Source organism: Electrona antarctica (genome assembly GCF_951216825.1).
Source record: "Electrona antarctica genome assembly, chromosome: 13".
In the NCBI taxonomy this organism is placed as follows: domain Eukaryota; kingdom Metazoa; phylum Chordata; class Actinopteri; order Myctophiformes; family Myctophidae; genus Electrona; species Electrona antarctica.
Window position 1 is genome coordinate 18,685,918 of NC_136794.1, and position 16,952 is coordinate 18,702,869.

Genomic DNA, 16,952 nt, shown 5'->3' on the forward strand with positions numbered 1-16,952 from the left:
CCTCTCGGGCGCCTCCCTAGGGAGGTCCTCAACGCACGTCCCACTGGGAGGAGACCCCGGGGCAGACCAAGGCGCAGTTGGAGGAAACACATCGACTCACTGGCCTTGGAACGTCTCGGAACCCCCCAGGAGGAAGTCACTAATGTTGCTCTGGAGAGGGAAGTCTGGAGCACTCTGGTGGAGCTGTTGCCCCCGCGACCCGACTACGGATAAGCGGTTGAAGATGGATGGATGGATGGATGTCTCATATATTAAAGGGCTTCTTAAAGTCACCAGAAAATAAATTCAACATTACAACCACCCTAAAACGTCTTCTATGGTTACCCTCTAACCAAAACAAATGGTTGTCAGTTTCTACCCAAACATGTTAGCAAAAGTAATTTCTGAAGCACTTTTCTCTATTGGCCCCCTGACAATTTCTTTTTTAAACTTTTTTAAGATGTGGGTGTTTTGCTGTTGCTTCAAGACTAACCAAAGTGCCCTCTAGTGGATCATGTACGAAGTGCAGCACAGACTAGAGTTCTTCCAACTGGTGGCATAGTATTAATTAATATAGTTTAATAATAATAATAATAATAACACTAATATTTTCACAAAGTTAATGTTACAAAGTGTTTTCCACTGTTGTAATGTCCCTCTATGCTAACCCTCAGTCTGTGACATGATTTCCTTGCCTTCCTCACTCAGAAGGCAAGTCATTACATGTCCATCATATTGGAAAGAAAACCAGGTAGGACTTGTTTCAAATGATCAGAATAAGATGTTTGATCTTTCTACATTAAACGCTGACATTTGTCACAATTATTAACATCGACTTCAGCTCTCTCAGCAGTGTTGGGATCGGGTGAATTGGGGTTGATGTTATTTAAAGGTTTCCATTATCAATACTGTTCACTGAAAATGTCTGTAGTGATATATATATATATATATATATATATATATATATTAACCCCAATGGTAAATAGGCCCAGCCGAGGAATTGAACCCCGACCCCAATAAATAAAACAAAATAAAGATCCATCAATGGCTGTTAGTTACGAAATCAATGTTATGCAATACAGTTGGAATACTAGGAATTTGTTTATCGATTTTATAATGAATTACATTTTTATAGCGCTTTTCCAAGTGCTCAAAGCGCTTTACAATGTTCATTCATTCATACATTGGGAGGTGAAGCGGCGAACAGTCGACGCCAGCGTCCTCACTTCCCACATTCACACACCAATAGTGGCGAGCTCTCCCTGACCAACTCATTGGAGGCAATGTAGGGTTCAGTGTCTTGCCCAAGGACACTTCGAGTCTTCGACATGTGGACAGGAGTCAGGAGGAGCCGGGATTCGAACCGCCGACCCAGGGATCATTGGACGACCTGCTCTACCTCCTGAGCCACAGCCGCCCCACGTGGCACCACTAGATGGTGCTATTGCTATTCAGTTGACGCGGTCTGTTACCAAAGCTGTAGGCACTGCGCCTCCTTCATTGTCTGAGTTCGTACCAAGTGGATCTGCCGCTCGTTTCAATGTAATCCCGTTCCGTTCCCGTCTCTCCTCGGCACATACACAGAGTCGTCCGCAATGGCGACCGTGAAAAAGCCTCTCTCCGGAACGTCCAGCATCTAAAGTGAACCAGGCTCCTGAGCTGCTCGCTGCGACTGGAGGTGGATGTAATATCTTCTGTCAACTGGGAAATACATACGTGGATTGCCCACATTTCAAAGAAGGGGTAAGATTCCAGTCTTAATAGCTCAAGTTCTGTGTGTAGAAGGTGTAATCAAGTGATCAACTTGTTTGAGGAGATTAGACATAAGTCGGAGAAGTATCTTTGCCATCGATTGATGTGGTTTAGTGGATTTGTGGAAGAAAAAAAGACTTGAAACACAACATCTAAAGCTTTATTTAGTGCATAGCGGTCACTGCCCGGACAGAGACGAAGGTAAATGAATTTAATGCTGCAGACATTTCACTCAGTGATGGGTTGGCGGCGGAATGAACTATGATGATCTACATTTAAAAGACGCAAATGTCAAAATGTTGCACATTGTGGATTGCTACTTTGTTAGTTGGTCAGGTGAGGCAGGCGGTCCATGTCACATCATGCGCGTGGTTGCATACTAATGTGTTTCGGATTACTTACTGTAGCCTGCTCTCTTAACCTAGATTACATATTATTGATGTCAACACAATCAGACCTTTGCGGGAACAGTCTACACATGGGAGGAAGATTAGCATTGACCCCCCCCCCCCCCCCCCCCCCCTGAATTAATACTTAACTGTGTAGAATGCGGCTCTTGTGAAAATACTTAAATTCCCATTCAATTTGGGTTATGGCACCAGGGTAGCCCATTGATGGTCATCATCTTACATTGAATCATCCAATGCCCGACGCAACATATTTCCTTTAATGCACACATGTGGGAACTTCCATGCCATGCAAGGCGAGCCACACCCAAGTATCAATGCAGATCCGTGGTGCTGAATTAAGTGGAAATGGAGCTTTTTGGGGGCATGTTTCAGGTAGACTCTTGGCTCACTGCAGCCCGTCCTCTGGCCGTTCAGCTGTCAGTAATGAAATCCAGCTGTGCAGCTGCAGAAATGGTGCCTGCGTGCATGTGTTGGACTGCACTGAAGGGGCTCTGTGTGCCCTTCCCCTTGCATACAGAGAAAGCACTGTTACGCACACTGACTATACACCAGCACAGCGAGAAGCCACGGCGTACATGTTACACAGTTGTGTGGGGAATTTCAAGCAAAACAAGTTCAAAGGCATGGTAATTCACCCCAGAAACGTTCTGCTGCGTCTCTGGCCTGGTCTTCTATGCTTCTTCGTACGACGGTATCCGGCGACGATCTACATAGCTCACGAGTCACAAGACAACGCGTTGCAGAGTGCACTGCAGACCGCAGACTATAAATTAGACATGTGAGTTTATGACCCTCCAGCATTGACCCAATACTGAACTTAAATTGTCCATGCCAAACCACCTGTGTATACCGTATACACACAGTACGCGTTTGTGGAGCTGGATGCCTAGTGGTGACTGTTTTGTATGTTGTTGTGTTTTTGTGTGTTTTTTGTTTTTTTGGGGGGGGCAGAAACTGGGTACTTATTTAGAGCTAGCCACATCAACTGAAGCTCATGACTGGTTGATTCATGAGCTTGGGGGCAGGGTGGCGTAGGTGTTGGCTGTCAGTTCTGAAATAATCACTGTCTGCTCTTTCATTGCCCTCTTGTTTCACTCATCTTTTGTTTGAAGAGTGTAGGGTTACTGCTGGCGTGGGTCACAATATACAGTATAAGCCATGAATCTACGGACTTGACATAAAACATTTGCCAATGATCAAGCCGGGGGCCAGTGATGGTGGCACAAAGGGGTACGGTGTCATAATTGAGGTTTGGACTGAGCAATATGCATTTTTCATTCTATGACCCTGATGACCACATTAACTCTGGTTTAACCATCAACCAAGGGAATGGAGACCTTGCGATGGAAAACTCAAACAGATCTCATCTCACGCACTGCCTTGTGATGACAGCGAATGGACAGGTGCAAATTATGAGCACACACACACTACTATAGCTGCACAGCTCAGCTGTTTGGAGAGGCAATAACCTCACTCCAACTAGCAACTAGTATGAACTCATTCACTGCATGCAGTGGAGGACCGCTCCCCCCCGGGTCCTCATTGAAAACAAAACGTTTATTTGATCCGCTCTTAGACATCTGTTAGAATTGAACAGATAGCACACTTTTGGCCTGTGCAGGCTCCCTTGGATCTTTGAAAATGGCTTAGCTTTCAGCTTGAACTTGGCAACATTGTAAGTTCTAACCCACCCACCACTGTGTTATCTATTCTGAACAACTGCCCAGTGCCTGCCCATGATTGCCCCTTCCACACTCCGATGAACCAGTTGGTGGGGTCTTGAGGTGACATCAGCAGGCAGGAATGTGTGATGAAGGGAGCATTAAAGAGGACAACAGGGCCTCTGGGGGTCTGACTGTGTCGACTAGACTAGACGGGGTGGGGTGGGGTGGGGTGGCAGGGGTAGATAGTGGCCTACTCATGTGTCAACCCAGAATGAATGGCTCCACGACTAGTCCCAACATATTCCAGCACCTGGGGCTAGCTTTCACAAAATAGCCACAGAATGAGTCACATTAAACATTATTTAGGAATACTGGGCATCAGCTTTAATTAAAACATCACCGAGGGCCTAATGGTGACCACAATTGCAAATGTTTTATTTTGTTTGTTTTTGCCTTTTAATACGTTATTATTCTGCAAATATTAATGATATGCTTCAAGTTATCTGAGCAGCAAGTTTCCCATGGTAAAGAGCATTCAACTGCCAACATGGACCAAACTACTGAGATATCTAATATTCACAACTTGATCTTGATGGTACAGGATGTGTGGGTGCTCTGTTTATCCTGAGGTCCGGGGGCAAATACACACCGTACAATGAAAGGCAGAACTCAGTGTTACCGATTAGCCCTAGACTGGCGTATATTTATTGATTACACGGGGTATTCCCCTGAAATGAATAAGAACAGCATTTGAATATGAGTAAACATAAATACGACCTGTTATATCACAAATCAGATTCGCTCCATATCAGCTCGTCAGTCGGGGCCCCTGGAAGCACGACAGAAGGCTCGTTCTGTCATGGAGAATTCTGACGTGTCTCTACTTTTTCAGACGCTATATAGAAATCTCTCTGTCCCTCTGTGACCTTGATTGAGCACAGCTAGGGTGCACACTTGGTACTTACTTAAAAAAGGTCACTTTTATCCCACCAATCTACAGTAGATAACTGAACTGTGGGCTTTACCTGCTACAGTACCTACAGTGTGTACTTGCCAATACATAGATGCCAATTCATTATTGTTGCTTCCGTTTCCACTTTTAGATCGGACATGACGCCCTTGGGAACAATACAGACCTGTGTCTCTGTGTGGTACTAAAGTTGTGCTTACGACTTCCTGATTCAAGTCATTCTGTTGTCATTCTGACTCTTTGATCTTTAAAGCCAAGATAAATTATTCAGTTATTACATTTAGGATGCTCTGTGCCTTGAAATCATAAAGACTCTTTGTACAGTAATTGGTTATCCCAAAGGCTTCAATTATCACCCATTAGCTTAGAGTGCAAATACGTAATTTGCAGTTGTATCATTAAGCATGATTTTTTGAGTGGTGCAAACCACTCCAACAACCAGCTTTGTTTGTATCCGTGTTTGTGTGTACCTGTACGTGGGGCCCAAAAGAATGAGCATGGTTACTATGGTCACTGACATTACGTCAGACCACAGCTGATCAGGCTATATAAGACCTTGCACCACTCAGTTCACACGGGTGTGATTTTTACTTCATACGACGGTGTCGTGCAATCAAAATAGCATATCTACAAGCTCACGACAAAGCTATGAACTCTCCTCTGTGTCCTAATGTATATTTCATGTAAGCCATCTACCAGTACCAGACAGTGTGTGTATCCTAAAATCACTTGAGTGTATGAGTGTTTACCCCTTCCAGTTCCTCACATACCTTGGCTTCTTGTACAGGCTGGGCAGCATCAGCGCAGCAGAGCACCATGGTAGAGCCAGAACCAGTGGCTTCTATAGCAGGCCAGCGTCTTGGCGCCCCAGAGACGCTGGGCATCAGTACCCTGGACCCCGGCCACAAGCCTCCAACCATGCCCACGGGACGACACGTCAGCATCAGGGTGCGCATGCTGGACGACACAGAAGAGCTTTTCGACATATCGGTAAATTGTTTAATTTATTCCTACAGGGACGTTTCCTGATGAGGTTGTTAAAGTCGGAATATGATTCTTCATTATTCGCCCTCCCACACCGTAGTTGAGGGAGACTTCTTGTCTTTATCATTGCAGCAGCAGTCTGTCGTTAACCTGGCAACCAGTTGGCATGGCAACTGAATAACTTAAAAGTGCTGAATACATGGATGAGATGGGAGTGATCTCCATAATGTCAGCTGGCTCACATCTTAAGGTTAATTCATAATTCATCAAATGACCTCAGCTAAAAAAAAAAAGGACAAATTGGCTTGATGTTAATATTATACAGCTATATATATATATATATATATATATATATATATATATATATATATATATAGCTATAACAACTATAATGCAACTATACTTTGTATATTATCTGTAATAATTGGCACAGTCCTTCGAGAGTATAACATTGTCTGGTGACTTAGTGCAGTGATCTTTGATTGTTGACTAGCAGTCTCGTATCATTCTTTAGACCTCTTGAAACTATTATTAAATCCTTGGGAAAGTGTGATTTGCTAGGAACAACTGAACTGTTCTGCTATCACATCCTGAGTCAGAGACACCTGACATCTTCATAATACAAACACTTTGGATCCATGCACATGATATTTCAAAGTTCTTCCCTTGCAGACGTAGACATGTGTGAGACCCACAGGCACTGATACTAATATTGGTAGTTGGATCGAAAGGTTGGTTTTGAATGTTCTTGAATGGGTGGAGGTGTCATTGTCTCCACCAGGCCGAAGGCATGGGGAGAGTATTTTTTGCACTCCGTCCGTCTGTCTGTGTGTGTGTGTGTCCGTCCGTCTGTTACCAGCTAATCTCCTGCACCGTTGGCCCGCCGATGCCAAACTGTGCACACACACTCCCTGGATGCCAACGACGAACCTCTGCCCCAATTATTTTGCAAAACATTTCTTTATATTACTCGTACATATTTTATCCATACATCACGTAAATCGGTATACACTATCGGTATACACTATCGGTATACACTATGGCTAAGATTGCCCTCCAAAGTTTGCAGGATTGGTCCGTTTTGAACAAAATGCATCAAGTCATGAACACAGCGTGCAATCAGATATCCCTGAAAATATGCACACACATTCCCACTAGTTTGAATTGCTTTTGTGGTTCCAGGTATTTATTAACCATATTATTCAAACACTATATAAATCTATATTTAGATATGTTTTATTTATTTTGATCTATGGCTTTAAACTTTAGTCTTTCCTGAATGATACATGATTTTAAGCTTATTTTTGTAAAAATGACAAAATAGGGATGTACATTTTCAGTCAGTATCACACAAAGGTTTGGATATGCTTTTTTATGTCTATGATGCATATTTTATGTTGCTTGATGTTGAGTTAATGTATGCATTCAATTAGGCAGCACGGTACCAAAGTGTTAAGATGTGAGATGTGGAGAGAGAGAGAGATTAGATGCACTTCCCTCAAGAATTCCTATGAACTTGTGGTATTTCATAAGGTATACTCTACAACCCCATTTTAGCAGCACAAATGCAGGGTGGAGCAAGGGAAAAGACTGCTATTTCCCTGAGAATAGAAGACCTAGCAATTCTCTGACCACAGTACTTCCGTCTGGAGATAGATGAGTAGATATAGAAGAGAGCAGAGAAGTGGTGATGGAGGGAAATGGAACAGAGGCGTTTTTCATTTGTGCAATGAATGGGGGCTTGGTAGTGAACTCTTAACGTACAGTATAGTGAGTGGGCAGTGTGGAGATGTCTGGTTGAATGTTTCCCAAGCACTATGGCTGAGCTGAAGTCTTGTTCCCACAGTGTGCTATCAGCCCTTCAGAGAGGATGGGGTCCTAAATCTCCTAATGTGTTTAGCTAGTGCTCTCATGTGCTGTACATCACACTTGGCTCACTAGAGAATCTTACAGTGAGATTCCATAACAGTGGGCAGTCCTCATTTAACTCAGATTGTGCCTGATAGCTGTTTTTTGTCCTTTGGGTGAGGTGAGTCATAATAAAGGATTCATAATAAAAGAGTAATTGGCCTTTGTTTGCTGTGTCAGTGACTAATTAGAAGATCTTTCCCTCCCTCTTTGCAAGGACATGAGCTAAACACAAGTGCCCTGCCCTGTATGTGTCCCAACTCCCAAATGACACCCTTTGCTGCATTTTTGACATTGCATTATTTATCTCGGATCATTTGTAACATTGTAATATTCCCACTTTAAAGTGTGCTTTTACTCACAGTTACAACAAACCAACATCATAACCGGATGAGGAACGTATTCATTTTTGTGCACTATAATCTACACTTTATTAAAGTGTAGATTATAGTGTAATAGCTTATTGAAAGGCAAAGCATTAATGTACAGTAAAGTTTACTGTACATTCATGCTTTGCCTTTCAATAAGCCTCGGTTTGTCAATCATTGGCTGGCATTCTTGTAGACAAAACAGTGTTGCAATGATTTAGTTGATTTGTGGTGATTGAGGTCAGTATGGCTTTTGTAATGGGCTGCAAAAGGCTGAGCTGATGCAAGCTGAAGAGACTGCACAGGAGAGAAAGCTTTTCTCAATGCTCAATTTAACACATATTCAATCTCTTTTCTTTTTTTTCCCCAGTCGTCTTGTCGCAGCACTGGTGGAAGAAATGTCAGTGGTCTGTTTGGGGTTGCGTATTGCCTGGCCCTATGCGGTGTCCTATGGAGACCATTTTCCAAAATCACTGGTGCATATTCCGGGAGAGAAAAGGTTGCTTATCTTTTGAACAAATGCAATGCAAAATTGACTTTCCTCTCCATTTGCCTAGCGCCTTTTTTCTACATTCTTTTTTTGGCCTCAGTAGCCAGTAGACGATTTGAAAATTTGATGCTTGTAGCACTCAGCTCTTCATCCATTCATCCAAAGTGTTTCCTCTCCCATTCCAACTGATGGGTTGTGTCCTAGTAGCACCCTTTGAAGGAGGCTGCTTGAAACATTGAGGATTTAACAGGACTTGCCTTCATGCCACATGCATGAGGCATGAGGGCAGTGATGCTAATAGGGTGCATTTTGCATCCCAAAACGCAGATTATTAATATGGACCCATCCGTGGACCTTTCTGGGGTCCTGTAATTTGGTGCTATTTAATTTACAGATACTTTGCACTGTTTGCATAACTCTTTGCAATTTTCAGATTTAGAATTGTGTTTATTTCTTTCAGATATATTTTCTACATGAATATAACCATATTATAACCATATAAGATTTAATGGGAGTTAAATGTTGCAATTTGTAAAAATGACAAAATATGACTCCTAATGTCATTGAAGCGGGACTCATAAAATGTCCATGGGACCGATCTAAAACACCCCATGGTCCCGGGACCCATAAATGGTAAATGGTGCATTTATATAGCACCTTTATCCAAGGTGGTTTACATAGACTGTCCGGGACAAGTATTAAATCTTCCCAGACAAGTGCATTCAATATTTACTTGTCCGTTGGACATGTGACCCTTGGTTTCACTTTTTGTGACGCTCCAACCAGCCAACAATATTGTCTGGCATTATTGTCTGGCTTTCCTAATCATCACCTTTCCAATATTGTTAATAGCCCTAGAATGTCTGTAATCTTACATACAGTTCATTTATTCCAAATACCAAATACAGCCATATATCAGTCCTATCAGAGCAGTTAGCAGACTGACCACGTCAGCATGTAAACTTGTAGCACTGCGTGTATACTCACCCAGTAATTAATTCCTAAGACTTTGAGTCAGATATTGTCCTCTAGTTTCATATCCATGTGAAAGTTCTGGCAGAAAACATATGTTATGTAAAATATCACCGTAACACATAACACAGTCAATGTTTGGGAAGCACAAACATTGTGGCGCACACAATTGACAGGTGTGTTGCGATTGGTGTTGGGCAATTGATCACACAACCTATTTTGTGTGCCCCATACATTTGTGCTTCCTAAAGTTTTGATATGCAGTTTATGCACTCATTCCTGCCCCTCGCCGGAGAGAATGTCGTCCGTGTGCAGCTCGTGGAAAAGTGGAGATATTTAACTAAATACACATTTTCTGCCAGAACTTTCAAATGAATATGAAACTAGTCCCCAAAACCTCCAAGTCTTAGGAATTAATTATTGGGTGGGTGCACAGGCAGTGCTATAAGTTTAAATGCCGACGAGGTCAGTCTGGTAACCGTGCGCGTATAGGACCAATCTATGGCTGACATTCGAATCCAGGGCTATTAACTTGCAAACTTAGATGTATTGTATGTATTCACCAAGTAAAACCAACTTACAGTTAGTTGATTTAAAATGTAGGCCTATTTGTGTGCTCATGCTCCGGACAAGTGACTTTTGTGCCCGGACAAGTGAATGGGAAATGTACTTTTTAGTGCCTCAAAAAGTTAATGTCAAGCCCTGCACCCATTCATTCATACGGAAACCATGCAAGGCACCAACCAGCACATCAGGGGCAATTAGGAGTTCAGTGTCTTGCTCAAGGACACTTCAACACTAACTCTGGGGGAGCCCGGGTTCGAACTGGCAACGTTGCGGTTACCATCCGGCCACTCTACCCCTGAGCCACCGCCACCCATCACATTAAAAACCTATTTACATCACAGTGAGGGTGTCAATAACTATCTTCTGTTTACACCGGCTCATGATCATGTAATGACTGTGTTTGGTGTTGTCCAGTTCATTCTAGCAAATGAGAATGTCAACCAGTTGCAGAGGTGGGCAGGGGATGCTTAAATTAATGACTAGCTTGGCTTGTACCCAACAGAGATTGATGTTACCTCTGCAGCAGTGAGGAAAGATGATTGTGTAGTTTCAAAATCACTTTTCACAAGCAGTTAGCTGATGATCTTGTAATCTTGTATTTTCATTACAGGAACATTTTGTGCCATTAGTGACAAACTTAATCTGAGATTTATTGTGTCTGAAAAACAACAGTTCCAACCCCCAACCGTAACTGATACACAAGGCTATAGTTGCTGTTTCTCTGGCTCAGAGGGATAGGATTCCACCTCGCCAGGCAGGGTATCAGATGGTTGAGAAACAAAAAGGGGCCATCTATCTATCTCGTGGGTCACATACCATACTGTGGCCTACTTAGTACACTGGCTGTGAACAAGCGTCTGCAGTACAGACAAGACAGGCACATTTTGACTCTATAGTGATGCACCACTTGACCACAAAATGGCACTCCTTTCGTAGATGTTGCTTGCATTTTACCTGACGTTTGTAGCCCAAAAGCGACCAGAGGCTATCTGTCGAATGACGTTGACAGCAGAGGGTTCATTCGAGGCACGGATCCACATGATAACCTCTGTCTTTCCAGTTGGTCTAACATGTCCTCGATGGAACTATGATTATGTGGATGATGCTTAATGTTTGCTGATGGGTGGTGAAAGCTCCACCAGCAGAGGACCTGTGAGTGGATGATGTGAGTCTTTGAATGTAACTTGTAGAGAGAGGCATGGAAATAATGAGTTAAGGGGAAGGACAGCTCTGTGCTCATTTATCAGCATGAAGTCAAAAGACAGGGTGAATTTAGCACCAGATATGTAACAAGAATATGAACACATTCCACTGCTCTTTTATACTTTATTTCTTCACTGGCAGGAGCGCAAATCCCACTGAACGCGATGGGGTGGTCCATTTCGGGGTCCATCGTATTTGTGGTGTAGGTTCACCGCCCACGGCCATGTGTCTTATAAGATCATGTCCAAAAAACAGGATTGACCGTTCGCGCACGGGAGGGTCTCTTGTAACTAACGCTGGGGCGAAAAACTAAAAGTGACCATGATAATCCACTGACTGACTCCATTGATGCTTTTCTCTACTTCTTCTGCTTTCATGAACGTAAACATCCGGCTATCTCCGGATGTGGAAATAGCCGGATCTAGCCGGATCTAGTCTCGCGTTACCTAGTCTCGCGTAGCCAGACAACTATTCCACAATCTCCAAATGCTATATAGAGTCTGGACCTATAGCCCCCATGAGCTGAGTAACGGAAGCTGCCATTTCAGTTCACACATTTTTTTTAATTTCCTTTTCTGCTAAGCAACAAGCTATATATGCTTAGATTTTTTCTATTTATATTAGGATAAATGTGCGCGACTGTAAAGACGAAACAGAAGTGGCGAGGAGGCTCCACTTCCGCTTTATCGCTTACTCACGCGGAGATAGTCTGGTAACGTGAGACTACGCGTTACCAGACAGTCTGGTAACGTGAGACTACGCGTTACCAGACAACTATTCCACAATCTCCGAATGCTGTATGATGAAGCGTTTGGAAATCGCGGAGGCAACAGTCTGGTAACGCGAGACTAAGCCGGATCTGACAAATTATATATAACTCTATGATCTAGCCTAGCGGGAACCGGATACGTTGTTTCAGAGGCTGGACAAGAGCGAGGACTCGATTAATAAACGGCGATAAAACAATAACTCGTTACTCGGGGCAGTCGGGGGGGGGGCACTTTGTGACCTGTCTCCCCCTATTTGCGTCCGTGACCACTGGAAACATTGTGTGTGCGTGCGTGCGTGCACATAATTTATATATATACCGTACAATTTATATACCTACTACAAGATCATATTATTTCATTTTTGTCGAAATCCAACTGCATCACAGCAACAGCAATCTGTAAGTCCCAGACATTGAAGAAAGCCAATGTTATTATTAACAGAACCTAAACCCACCCCCTTTTCTGCCAATGTGATTCTCTACTAAATAAATCACTGCCCCCCCCCCCCCCACACACACACACACGCTCAGGCACTTGTGTTCTCTCTCCATTAGAGCCACAGTACAGCTCCTGGTCTGAGAAAAGCCATGAATTATTTAATTACAGACCCATAGTTCTCACACTTAAGTTTTTATTCACGTTCCATAGGAGACATGAGAGCAAGTGGATGCCGATATCTACCCACCACCTCATCAGCCTGGGATGTAACACTGTTATATGTTCTCACTTCATATTAATAACGGGAGTCACATCGAGTGTAAATTGGCTCGATGTTAACACACACACGCACACACAAACACAATGTAAAAGTCCTCAGGTTTTCTGAATCCCATGGCCTCTGTGATGGTTACTAATCCAGCCAATGGGCGTCCGATCCCCCAGTACTTTACCTCCACAACAATGGCTAGATTAGGGTTTAGATTAGGATTCACTGAAGACCAGGATTCATGGCTTGTTCTACATGTAGGTTTTTATACTCCCCGCAACCTTTTCCACGCAGTAGTTATATTCTCTCTAATGCTGTGATCTAATATGAAAATATGCATTGCAATATAAATTCAATCTTTCGTAAATCAATATTTTCTCCAGGGATTTCAGAAGTTTTAAATGCTTTCAAATGCTTTAAAATGTGATAATAACATAACATTGGCCAAAAATAAAAAAGGAAAATGCTTTTATTGGATGACCCACCCGCCTCAAACCAAATTCAAGACCCTGCAACTTCAAGTACATTTTAATATCGTACTGAACTGAATAGAAGCCCAGAAGCCTTTGAATATCAAAGAAACCACGGCATGCTTTGGAAAATGGTTGGCAGACACGTCAAATGTCTGGAGTCGTAGTCCATGGGTTATATACATGCCATCAATATTGTGGTGATATGGTGCTTTATATACTGTATACTGATGAGTAAGCCATACTATGCAGTGATATATGAGCTCTCTCCATCCCTGCAGTGAGCAGGACACAGGTCAGCTGCATCTGTCACAGTGCTGTTGCATACATGGATTCATTTCCCACTGAGACGTTCATACTGTAGACCATGTTCTTCATGTCTCTGAAATGTATTATTCCCATGGCCACATTTGATCACTGCCAAGACGTCTAACATTTGGTCAAAGGACATTGAATTCTGATATACTTGAAGAGAGATGAGATCACCGGGGTTTAGCTACTGTCTTGAACAAAATACATTTCTCCACTGTATTATTCCTGGGACCAGCAATATCCGACCTACACTATATTGGGATCACTCAATGGGCCTCTGGCGATCCATCCCTTTTGCTTCAAACCCCATTGCCCTTTTTGTTTATTCCCAGAACTTTAAAAAAAAACAAAGAAAAAAAAACATTCTCGCCCCAAAAAGTGGACAGAGAAATCAGGGCAATAAGGACCACCCATGTTTCAGTAGACTGTGTCACAAAAGGGCGACCTGTGTTTTTTTTTTAGGGGAAGACACTTACACTAGTCCAGAGGACAGCACAATGAACGCAACACTCATTCGTTCCCCGTTTGCTGACTGCCATCCATTCAGATTGCATGCAATTAGGGCAGTAAGCTGCTCCAGTGTGCCTCGTTGACAGTTGAATGGTAATGAGGTTCCAACTTAATGAGTAGAAACTTGATGAAGGGCTTCTTTCAGATTCACCAGCTTCAATATGGATGCCCACTGACTGACTGACTGAGAGGTGTGGCCAAATTGGAAAACCATGATGGTAGCAGGGCACACATTTACCTCCATCTGGTGGATTCTCATCCAAAACATGTTTTTTGATCACTGATTAAGAAGACAAACAAAAATGATAAAAGCCATTCCGACTCTCATTCAAGTGAGTGCCTCGGCTCAGCTCAGCATGCTGTTCTAAAATTAGTCACAAAAGCCTCAATAACTTTGCAAAGCTAATTCAGGCATGAACAGTGATGGGTAACATTGATAGCGAGTTAGCCATACATCCACAAGTCTGCAGAAGACTCGTACACTATTGATAAATATACAATCCTTCTGGAAATCTCCCCAGATGTCTCTCTTCCTCGCAACTCCCCAGTGAGGTGGGTCCGTCCGCGTAATTGAAAATTCCAGTTGCGCGCTATCGGGTCATATTACAGACCACCAAAGGCTCTCAGCGTTTTGCGTTTCATGGAGTGTATTTTCATATGTAATATGTTGGCTGTGGTTAGGGGAGAGGCAGGGCTCAGAATGAGAATGAGGTAGACGGCGTAGTCTCAGAGCACTGTGTTAAATCCTGTTTAACTCAGAGCCGTGGTGGAGTCAGCGCTACACGGTCTGGTACACCAGTCTCATTGTGCTAGAGGGGGAGAATTGACAGTGATGGTGGTTTAAAGACTCGGGCACGGAGTATGATTCGGCGCTGGTATTGTTCTGATGAGACGTCATTGGCCAAGTATGATAAAGCAGATACGATTGTCCCGTTCTCTCTGGGGGGAGGAATGGGACGACACCCACGTTACCCATGAGTGTGACCATGAATCTTATTATCTACCTTCATAGTGTGACAATGACGCTTCTTTTATTTTATATCCCATTACTGGCTCTTGCCTTTCACTGCCATGACTTATACAACAGTAACATCAAAAGAGGCAACATTAGATTAAGCTATCCCCCCCCCCCCCCTCCCCCCTATTACTGTAGAGAATGTGATTTTAGAAAAGAGACTTGAAGCCAAGCAACTCCACATCCAATGGGCGAAGATGTGCAATAAGATGGTGACCATGGCAACCTGATCCCCCCCAGGGTGTGCTTGGCTTTACAGAGAGTTGTGAATGAAGGGATTGTTAAAGACAGTGTGCAGACACATGAGTGTCTCTCTAATTTCATTTCCCATGATGATCTGAGGTGTGTGTGTGTGTGTGTGTGTGTGTGTGTGTGTGTGTGTGTGTGTGTGTGTGTGTGTGTGTGTGTGTGTGTGTGTGTGTGTGTGTGTGTGTGTGTGTGTGTGTGTGTGTGTGTGTGTGTGTGTGTGTGTGTGTGTGTGTGTGTGTGTGTCAATCACAGACAGGCCTTGATTTAGTAAAGGAACATGGGAGTCACTCGCTGTCGTCTGTCGCGTCTCTCCTGTGGTGCATGCAGTACATGATGAATCTGTTCAGTTTTAGGAGAGCTCTCTCCAACGTGGAAGCATCTCTTATTCGTCCCAGATTCTCACTCAGGATAACAGAAGAACTGCAGTTCTTCTGGGAATTTCTAGGCCCTGCTAATCTCTTTATAATATTCTCTTAGAAGATAATGTGTAACTATTATACCTTTCTGTGTCCCGGCTGCTCTGAAAATAAATCCGTCAGGATTCCCCTGTGCCAATAAGTGTCATTTATCATCCCGCGGCCGCCCTCTACTGTACACCGACCACCCTGCTGACTGTCCCTGGCTTGGCCACAGTGTCCTTGGAGCTCACCAGTCTCCTCTGTACAGAGTGCTGCCGCTCGCTGTGTACGCTTGCTCAGTATAGTGCTTGCTCAGTATAGTGCATTTTTCATCACTATATGAGTTTGTTGGCGAGAGGCCACATAAAATCATGGGTTGCCTCCCTGCCTATCTCTGTAGGGTTGTCATGGCTACGTGTGAAGCAGAGGGGGGAGGGCGGATCTGTCGTGCTGCAGAGTTCTGTCTTCCACTGACATCTCGCTGCCATGTCCTCTGAAGTACACTGTAAAAATCCTGAGCATCAATTTCACCCACAGAGTGCACAAAATGTATCCATAATGGTTATTGAACCCGCAGGAGTTTACAGTGTAGGAGTGGCGGGGTCTCCATGCAGGGGTTTAATGAGGGTATAGTGCGTCTGTGCATGTAGGCTGCTGCATGTGCCAATTACGACGGACGTGTTCAGGAGACAGTCTGCTGCTTCTGTGCAGACCTTTTTCTGTTTTTGTAATCTAATTTAATTTCCTGACAGAAAATATGGCTGACAATAACTTTTGAGGGATTATTAGCTCTTCCGGCTTTCAATGTAGATTGACCCAGTTTCAGTGAAACATGGCATTGTGTCGGCATGGCAGGGGCATCTGGAGGGGGGGGGGGGGGGCGGGGGGGCATACCCTTTGTGTCACCATGAAAATATAAACAGTGCCAGTGCTGAGCCAACATATCAAAGGGTCTTCCACAATAGATTGCAAAATGAGGATGAAGGCTTTTTCCTAATCTTCCTCTTTTTGAATTAAGCAGATGCATAGTGAAGCAAAGGTACTGTACAGTACGTGACGTCACGTTGTTGCAACATCAGATTCGTTTCACATTGTGAACAGGGCAGGTTCACCTTGTGTCACTCCAGGATTGAATATCAGCTCCCTGTCTGTCACATAACTAGAGCACGACCAAGACCAGATTTCTAGATCTGATGCTGATCCTGATTTTGGGACAGTACTAGACCACCGATAATCCATAATTTCTATTTGAGAA

At 43.5% G+C, this 16,952-nt stretch overlaps 1 protein-coding gene across 1 annotated transcript in view; it reads left to right on the forward strand.

The window, feature by feature from the left end:
- The first annotated feature begins 1,498 nt into the window (after positions 1-1,498).
- The window catches only part of LOC306935302 (FERM, ARHGEF and pleckstrin domain-containing protein 1), an 81,267-nt gene continuing 65,813 nt past the window's right edge, over positions 1,499-16,952 (forward strand). The window contains exons 1-2 of the mRNA XM_079518285.1: positions 1,499-1,722; positions 5,563-5,765. Coding sequence (XP_079374411.1) covers positions 5,592-5,765 — 174 coding nt within the window. The 5' untranslated portion in view covers positions 1,499-1,722; positions 5,563-5,591. The remainder of the gene's footprint in view (positions 1,723-5,562; positions 5,766-16,952) is intronic.